This window comes from Tursiops truncatus, chromosome 20 (assembly GCF_011762595.2).
Source record: "Tursiops truncatus isolate mTurTru1 chromosome 20, mTurTru1.mat.Y, whole genome shotgun sequence".
Taxonomy (NCBI): Eukaryota; Metazoa; Chordata; class Mammalia; order Artiodactyla; family Delphinidae; genus Tursiops; species Tursiops truncatus.
This window is the reverse complement of record NC_047053.1, coordinates 38,438,343-38,447,639: the sequence shown is the minus strand read 5'-3', so window position 1 is coordinate 38,447,639 and position 9,297 is coordinate 38,438,343. Positions and strand designations below refer to the sequence as shown.

Genomic DNA, 9,297 nt, shown 5'->3' with positions numbered 1-9,297 from the left:
CTTGGTCATTCACATTGGCTCCAAGGCCCTCCACCAAGATCCCTCTACCCCCATTAGCTCTCTCTGATCCTGAGGGTGGAGGACTGTGTCTACTCACCAGCAGGGTCACATGTCACCTCCGTTTCTCTCCACTAGTCTCATTCCCTTTTCTAGAAAGAGGAAACTCTTTCACTTGCTTGACTTAGCATTGCCTCTTTTCTTTCTGCCGCCCCACACCCCAACCCTGGAAGCCTCTTTCACCTGCTTTGAAACTCACCTTAACGACCACAGATCCTACGGGGATCCTGCAGGGCCACCACCCTGTGGACTCCAAAGCAGCAAGAACCAGTATCAAAGTAGCTCATTACCAGGTTTGGTTGAAGAAAAGATTCTTAGAGGGATTAGGACTCTAATGAGATCAGTTGTTTGAATCCTACCTCTGAGTCACCTAGAGAGTGGAATCACGAATAAATCTCCTTTGGGGGACAGGGAGATAATCTGAAATGGCCTCATTCCTCACCTCCTGGCTGAGAATCATGAACTGGGTTGAAATGGCCTGACTGGAGTTTGGGGCAGGGATGGGTGTGGGAAAAATGGGAGGGGGGGAAGGAAGGAATTATTTTTCTTCAGAGGGGAGGTGAAGGGCTCAATTATATTACTTTGCGTTAGAGTTGGTCCACAAGGCTGTCTGCTCAGCAAGACTGAGAGCATGTCATCTTCCTCTCCCCCACCAGCATCCCCCCCCGCCCCCATCCCCCCCCCCCCGCCCCGTCCTGCTGTCCTGGAACTATGCCAGGCGCTTGGTAGAAATTCAACAAATGATTGCTGTCCTTAATGTCATATATACAGTTTTCTAATTACATTAAATACAAACGTATTTCCAAACAACCATCTCACACCTTTTAAATATCTCACTTCCTTATCTTCTTGGTATTTCTCATATATTTTGGAGACCCATTTTAGCCTGAGTTATTCATAAACATATAATCTACTAAGGGAACTGTGATTCTTCTGTTTCAATTTTGTCCCATGCCCAGCATGGAGAAGTTGCCCATTAGATGTATTCTGAAAAAACTGAACTAAATAAAAAAGTGGATTTGATAGTCCCTTGTTTGCTCAGTTTCTCTCTGAATGAATCAAATTTGCAAGTATTTCAATTAAGAAATAAGAGAGTGCATGAAGTCTACTCCTAATATGTGCGGGGACATGGAGACCTTATAACCCCATGGTCCCATCTTCCCCACTAATTCAAGAAGCAAATTGACTCAAGCCTATTGATCGTCTGAAAACATTGCAAGAAAGCAGCTAGATTTACAAGGGATGGTAGCATTATGTTTACTTACAAGCCATTTCATCTGCTGTCTTGCCCCTGAATTCTTGGGCCATTCACCTTCTGCAGGGAAAAAAGGCATCTCCAGAGAAGCCGGCAGGTGACAAGTGTAACCTGTTCTTTGCTGCGTCTTCTGTGTGGTTGCCGATTGGCCGTGACCTGAAGCCGTGCTGGCCAGACTACCCCTGTTCCTTTCTTCCTCTCTCCTCCCCACACTCTTATCATTCAGGAACAGGTAGCAGTGCCTCTTTGTAACGTTTTGCATCCTGGATGTAGACAGCAGTGCATTTCTCAGCCACGAACAAATCTCAGACTGGATTGTGGAGGTAATGCTCTGGTCTGGACATCTTGGAACAATGCCATTTCTGTCTGAGGCCTCAGAAGCTGTGGTCCCACGTCTGTAGATCTTTTCTGAGTCTTCATTTGCATCCTGCAGAACACTCCGCAGGGGGAACCGCTCTTCTGTGCATCTATTCAGGGTGTCCTGGCTACGTCTCAGCTTTCCACCTGCAGCTTCCCTCACTTGAAGGTGGGCCAGCTTCGTCTGATCAGCACGGCCTGGCGAGCTCCTGAGGATCCCGTCCAGGCTTCTTCCTTGCCTCTTCTTCGTATTATCTCTCTTATTAAACACACCTCTCCCTGTTTCCATCTCTCCCCATTTCTCTGCTCTCTCTGCATTGTACGCAAAGTCTCTTTTTGCTTTTTTGTCGACCCAATCCTTGAATCTTCTCATACTTAGAACCTAAACATTCTCCTTTGCTTAAAGTCTCCATGTTGCTACACTGGCCAATCAGTAGATAAGACCGAAGAGCTTGGAGGACGCTGCTGGTATTTAGTCTGTGCTCCCTGGGCGGGGAGGAAGGACTGCGGAAACCGCGACTTGCTGGAAAGCCAGTGCTTTGGAGCAGGCCGACAAGAGCTGGGAAGCAGGAGGCCTGTGCTGTTCCCTAGGAGCGAATGCCCATCAGTCTGATTCCCAGGGTCTTTTCCATTTGTCCCAAGCCCGGATGAGTGAGACAGGAGCTCCTAGCCTCGCGTCCTTTCTCCGGGACGTCTCAGTGATGCCTGCCCACCTATTTCTCCCCCTTTAACTGCCTTGGAGGAAAACAAAGAGACTTTGATTTTATTTTAAGCCTGGAGCTTTTGGTCTGAATGGCGTTATAATAAGCAGCGATAATGGTGTTGGAGAGGGTGGATGAAGGACCTTTCATCGAAGACTTAAACAGAGCACCACGTGAATACTATCATGAAAGCTTAATGGGGAGAAGGACTCCAATAAGTTGTCAATAAAACTGTCTATGGCAGGCAGCCAAAGCCGCAGTGGCGTTTGGGGTGCGGCTCCCCAGGGTGCAGGTGGTACCTGGTGGTGCCTATAATTATGCAACTTCTGTATGTTCAGAACTTTGGTCACCCCTTCCTCAGACCTTCTGGTGCCTTCCTTCACCTCCCAAATCAACCCTAAACGACTCCAAGCTTGCCTTGCAAAATCCCCTGCCTAAGCCGTGTCTCCTCATTTTCTCTCCAGGGCACCCAGGTCCTTGGATTCAATGATATGACCACCACCCCGCCCCACCCCTTGGTATTTTTCAACCTTTGGTTCTTAAACCAGATTGCATGTAACACAGTAAGGCTGATGGTGGGAGCCTAGGAGAGGATACGGGGCATCTTCCTGGTGTGTCGATTATACTTGGAGGATTGGGCAAAACGTTAGCAAGTCTAACCGGGAATTTTAAAACATTTTATGTTAAAGCCAACACGATGTTTTCATGCTCGAGGAGGCTCCTTTGGGCTATCTCCTGACTTTTCCAGTTACCGCTCACTTTGTTCTAATGCTATGGCTACCTCATTGGAAAAGCTTGGCAAGCACGGCCTTGTTCCTTTCTCACACCTGCCTCCTGAATACTTTCCTTAGATAGTTTCAATGCATTTGTCCGGATCTCTCAGCCTGCATTTTTTTCAGCCTTCTTTCTAAAATGATCTCTTCTTTCAGAATCTTCCTTGTTCTCAAACTAATTATCAAAGCCTCTATCTTTAAAATTCCTCTCCAGTCCTTTTAAAAACTTTTTATTTATTAAAAAAATTAGTTTTTATTGGAGTATAGTTGATATACAGTGTTGTGTTAGTTTCTGCTCTACAGCAAAGTGACTCTCATACGTCTACATACACATGTATGTTATACGTACATATATATCCACTCTTTTTCTACATTCTTTTCCCATTACAGTCCTTTTAAGTGATAGGCAGGTAACATTATACAAACAGCTGTCCATCCTTCTTGGCCATGGCCCAAGTCAATCCTTATCCAGCTCAAGTCTTCAAGGCTTCGGGTGCTAAATCATTGAAGGATTCTTCTCTCAAAGCGGACGGAAAGGGAGTCTACTGCTGCCCCTTAATGCAACTTGTTCCTTGATTCAATCTTGGTCCCTCCCTGGAAATGCCACGTGTGTCAGGAGATGAGTCTGATTATGGTTTTACCAGATCACGTGACACAAAAGAATGTCATTAGATGGACTAACTCCCAATTAACAAGGGCAGATACTTGGGCTAGACCGTGTGGTCTCTTTGAAGGTCTACCGCAGGACTCTGATTTCAGGGGTTCCTAGCCTGAAGAGGAGTCCTGACTTAACAAGAAGCCAAGTAAAAACATTTATGGGACAAGGGACTCTTCTGAGGAAGACCAATAACAGATTGAAGGGAAGCCCATTTGAAAAGCAGTGAAGAAGTAAAAAGAAAAAAGACATTACATACTGTGTCCACACCCTCTGGGGATGGGGTATAAATGCTCCCCAGACGCAGGAAACTCCAAAGCTCCTTGGAGAACTTGGACTCTGTCTTCCGCCGGTCACCTCACTCCCTCCATCACCATGCCTTACAGCTGCTCCCTGCCCAGCCTGAGCTGCAGCTGCTTCTCCTGGCCCTGTGTGCCCCGCAGCTGCCACGGCTCCACCCTGCCCTGGTCCTGCAACATCCCCGTCAATGTGGGCAACAGCGGCTGCCTCTGTGAGGGCTCCTTCAACGGCAACGAGAAGGAGACCATGCAGTTCCTGAACAGCCGGCTGGCCAGCTACCTGGAGAAGGTGCGCCAGCTGGAGCGGGACAACGCAGAGCTGGAGAGCCGCATCCGGGAGCGGAGCCAGCAACAAGATCCCCTTGTGTGCCCCGACTACCAGTCCCACTTAAGGACCATCGAGGAGCTCCAGCAGAAGGTGAGGGGCCTTGTTGTCATCTCTAAGCAGGGCAAGTTTGCTAGTATTCTCAATCTGTGGGAGAGAACTGTGTTTCTTGCATCTATGCCATCGTGATTCTTTCTTCCTCCTTTTATCTTCAAAAGGGCTTTTTAAGCATTTTTAAAGAAGTCGATGGTTTCATATTTATTTTCAATCCTCACTTAGCAACCTCTCATTCCCCAGATCCTTTGCACCAAGGCAGAGAACACTAGGCTGGTAGTGCAGATTGACAATGCCAAGCTGGCCGCAGATGGCTTCAGGACCAAGTGAGTTGTTCAGAATTTACACGGGTCCACTTCTTTTGTTCAATCTGTAGTGAAAGAAAAGGGGTTTCCATAGCTTACCGAACAGCAGTTCAATCCATCAGTTGCGAAGGATTCTGCAGAGGATTGGGGGGAACCAAGAAAGAAGCCACAAAAGTGGATGAGGACTCAAATCAATTTTTGAATCAATATTGGGTCTTGACTGAACCTCAAGAACCCTCTGCCTCTTGGGTCACTCATTGCCGAAAGAGGGAAGAAGAGGTGAATGGGTTTATCCAAGATCATTCTTGTCAGTCTTCAAGGTCTACCAGGTACTGCTCTGACCCTGTCCTTGTGCAGGTATGAGATGGAGCTGGGCTTGCGGCAGCTGGTGGAGTCGGACATAAATGACCTGCGTAGGATCCTGGATGAGCTGACCCTGTGCAAGTCCGACCTGGAGGTCCAGGTGGAGTCCTTGAAGGAGGAGCTGCTCTGCCTCAAGAGCAACCACGAGGAGGTGAGACCAGAAATGAGAAATGAAGAAACCTGACTCAGCTTCAGGCTGAGGGTGGCTTTAGTGATTTGGGGTGGCAGAATCAGGAATAAGACTCTTTTAAATTTCCTTCAAAAACACCAAAACTTCAGGATAAAGGAAAACATTGAGAGATGAAACCTATCCATGTTCCCAGATAAGCTGTCTTTCACTCAGAACTGGTACCTTGCTTGAGTTTCCTAGGGCACCTCCATGGGCTTGTGATTGGTTACTGAGTTGTGGGAGGAGTCCCAGCATTGCTTGTGATTGGTTACTGAGTTGTGGGAGGAGTCCCAGCATTGCTCTGATCATGCCATGCAAAGCCATTTCTCTTTCCCCTCAAAGCCAAAATATCAATCCTGGTGAACTGGAGTCTCCACTTTTTCAAAGTCTTGATGACGAATGATCTGGGGTTCCTTCTCTCTCCTGGGAGGGGCCATGCCAAGATCTTACTTGATGGCAAAAATGCTGTGACATACAATCTGAAATTATACAGCCAATTCTTTTTCTTATGAGGTCATCTGCAGACAGTCTGCAAACTGGGAAAGTTGGGCATTCATCCATCCTTGAGTGGCCCCCAAGCAAATCCTTGAGAATTTTTTTTTTTTTGCGGTACGCGGGCCTCTCACTGTTGTGGCCTCTCCGGTTGCAGAGCACAGGCTCCGGACGCGCAGGCTCATCAGCCATGGCTCACGGGCGCAGCCGCTCCGCGGCATGTGGGATCTTCCCGGACCGGGGCACGAACCCGCGTCCCCTGCATCGTCAGGCGGACTCTCAACCACTGCGCCACCAGGGAAGCCCGGGAATTTTTTTTGAATCCAAGTGCCATGACACAGTCATGGTGGGAAGGAGCTGAACACATGGAACGCAGACCACTTTGCCTTCTGTTGTCATAGCCGCTCCACTAAAAGGCTCTTCCGAGGAAATAGACAAACAGGACTTTGACAAGCAGTGCCATTCCTTTGGGTCCACTTTTTATTGAGGATAGTCACTCTTGCATTTTCTACATCCACAGGAAGCCAACTCCCTGCGGAGACAGCTTGGAGACCGCCTTAATGTGGAGGTGGACGCCGTCCCCACCGTGGACCTGAACAATGTGCTCAACGAGACCAGGTCTCACTACGAGGCCCTGGTGGAGAGCAACCACAGGGACGTGCAGGAATGGTTCACCAGGCAGGTGGGCCTCTCAGCACGTGGCCTCTCAGGCCCCTCGGCCCCTCAGGGCCCTTCAGACAGGGTCTGATCCTGCCTTCTCCCCTTTGGTGTTTCAGACCGAGGAGCTGAACGGGCAGGTGGTGTCCAGCTTGGAGCAGCTGCAGTCCTACCAGGCGGAGATCACTGAGCAGAGACGCACGGTCCATGCCCTGGAGGTGGAGTTGCAGACCCAGCACAACCTGGTGGGTATCGTTCAGACTCCTGGTGAGAAGGGGAGGTCGGGGAGTCAGAGGCACCAGGCTGGCCTTTGGGCCGTCCTCTCCTTAACTCTTGGAGCTTGTGACTTCTTTGCATCCTGTGGAGAAGCCCTTTCAGGAGCAGCTCTGTGACCTTCCTTACCTTCCGCACGACAGAGAGACTCTCTGGAGAACACCCTGACGGAGATGGAGGCCCGCTACAGCGCCCAGCTGGCCCAGGTGCAGTGCCTGATCAGCAACGTGGAGTCCCAGCTGGCGGAGATCAGGAGGGACCTGGAGCGGCAGAACCAGGAGTACCGGGTGCTGCTGGATGTCCGGGCCCGGCTGGAGTGTGAGATCAACACGTACCGGGGGCTGCTGGAGAGCGAGGACTGCAAGTGAGTACTCAGCTGCTGGTGTTTGGCGAAGCTATGCACATATAGGCGTACTTCTCAGTTGGACTCCAGGCAAAGATTGCATACCCTGGAGAGGAAATTCTGCCTTCACACCAGACATGCTCAAACGGAACTCAGAAAACAATGTGGCTATTATTAAAACATAAAGTGGCAGGAACTGTGTGATGTACAAACTGAAATGGCACAGTCAACTCTTTGCATTCTACTCTGATGATACTGATATGTGATCAGTGATATTTCTTACACCTTAACAATACCGTAATGTGTAGAAGTTACATTTCCACATGCTACCTTATCTGCCCTGTTACCATCAGGCAGGCAGGATCAGTATTCTCCTCATTCTATAGGTGAAGGGACTGGGGCCTGGAGAAGGTAAGTGACTTATCTAAGGTCACCAGCTAGGAATGGACGTTGCTGGGAGCTGAGACTGGAGTTTCTGAGCCTCTGTCCAGCACTTCGGACATGATATGACAGGGAGACCGTTAGCATTGAGAGTGAGCTTTGCAGCACGTGAGCCTGTGACCTTCTCTGTTACAGGTCAGGCCAAGTCCCAGAGAGCAGTCCACACTTGGGGTCTCTCTGGTGTATATTACAAGCCGCCCTCAGTTCGCTTTCCATATCATTCTTTTTCTCCAGGCTGCCCTGCAACCCCTGCGCCACGACCAATGCATGTGGTAAGACCATCATGCCCTGCGACTCCAGTGCCTGCACCCCCTGTGCTCCTACTGCCCGCTTCTCGCCCTGTGTCCCCCGCCCCCACTGTGGGCCCTGCAACTCCTACACGTGCTAGAGTCCAGTGGTTGCCGGAGGAGCAAGGAGGCAGGGCCCAGTGTTCCAGAGCTTTGACCTGGCCCTGGTCCATTCCACCAAATGGGCCAGAAAACACAATTGCATGGCTGGAGCTGCCCCAGGGAGGTGGTCAAGAAACTCACCCAACTCACCCAGATAATTCCCTGCCTACCCTTTCCTTCGTCGGAGACCGTTTCTTCTTAGCTAGCCCAGAGAACCCTCCCACGTGCCAGCAGTCTTCCCTTGTAACCTCCTAATAAACTTGATTTCCTTGGCAAAGTAGATGCCCTTCTCACTGGTATTCATTTGTCTCACCATGACCATCACTTGAGCACTTTATGAAAGGGCCACTTGAAAGCAGAGCCCTATAACAGCCTCACTCTTGGATATGAGAGCCTGGCAGGCAGATGGCTGGCCTGGCATCCTGACCCCACAGGTGAGGCAGGGAGGTAGGAGAGAGGGTAGGGCAGCTGCTGGGTTGCTCCATCTCCCTTTGGCCATTCCTGGATCTTCTTCCTCACCCCTCTTGACCAGGACATCTCCTAGAGCTGATTTTATCCAAATCTAAAGTGAGGAGGCATGAGCTGGGGGCTGGAAAGAGGCTCTGGAAAGCTCATCTTTTCCCAGCAGGAAGTTTTAGGTCCAGCACTGTATTATCTGGGTTACTGCTCGTTCAGGCAGCCTCAGGACCGTGCAGCAAAGGGCCCATCTGGCTTGCGTACTGTGTCCAGGACTTCCTCCTTCCTTCTGATATCCTTCCTGGGGATCGTTAGCAGCCTGGGCTACAGCTGCTCACTTCCCCTTCCCGCATCTGGGGCTCAGAGAACCCACCAACTTTTCCTTTGATACTTCCGCCTTCCTCTATTCAATCCAACCAGTGTCTGTTGGCTACCTGCTCTGTGCAGACCCTGGATGGTGGGGAGGGGAGAGGCACATAATGAAAGACACGGTCCTGGCTGCAAGTTATTTATAATTTCTTAAAAGGGATGAAACTAGTCCCCAAGCAGGGCTATTATAAGCCTAGTCCCTGGCACTGTGAACACTCAGGCTGGTGCTGCAGGAAATCTCAGAGCGCTGAAAGTGATATCAGTGTTCATCAAGAATGGGGCTCTTGGGCTTCCCTGGTGGCGCAGTGGTTGGGAGTCCGCCTGCCGACGCAGGGGACGCGAGTTCGTGCCCCGGTCCGGGAAGATCCCACATGCCGCGGAGCGGCTGGGCCTGTGAGCCATGGCCGCTGGGCCTGTGCGTCCAGAGCCTGTGCTCTGTGGCAGGAGAGGACACAACAGTGAGAGGCCCGCGTACCGCAAAAAAAAAAAAAAAAAAAAAAAAGAATGGGTATCTTTCTTTAACTCTAATGAAGAGTTTCCAGAAAGGAGCACAGTCTTGCCAAC

The 9,297-nt window shown here is 50.1% G+C and overlaps 1 protein-coding gene across 1 annotated transcript; it reads left to right on the top strand.

Moving 5' to 3' along the window:
* The first annotated feature begins 4,141 nt into the window (after nucleotides 1–4,141).
* LOC101337846 (keratin, type I microfibrillar 48 kDa, component 8C-1-like) lies at nucleotides 4,142–7,907 on the top strand. Its single transcript, XM_033847694.2, has 7 exons — nucleotides 4,142–4,515; nucleotides 4,720–4,802; nucleotides 5,139–5,295; nucleotides 6,326–6,487; nucleotides 6,582–6,707; nucleotides 6,879–7,099; nucleotides 7,754–7,907. Exons 1-7 carry the CDS (start codon nucleotides 4,174–4,176, stop codon nucleotides 7,905–7,907), a joined length of 1,245 nt encoding a protein of 414 aa, XP_033703585.1. The 5' UTR covers nucleotides 4,142–4,173.
* Nucleotides 7,908–9,297: the final 1,390 nt, after the last annotated feature.

Bases quoted from the DNA above. Each gene is read 5' to 3' on its own strand.
- LOC101337846 (XM_033847694.2), top strand. From the start codon at position 4,174: ATGCCTTACAGCTGCTCCCTGCCCAGCCTGAGCTGCAGCTGCTTCTCC. The intron at 4,516-4,719 runs GTGAGGGGCCTT...CTCATTCCCCAG, and splicing joins TCGAGGAGCTCCAGCAGAAG to ATCCTTTGCACCAAGGCAGA. The intron at 6,488-6,581 runs GTGGGCCTCTCA...TTGGTGTTTCAG, and splicing joins AGGAATGGTTCACCAGGCAG to ACCGAGGAGCTGAACGGGCA.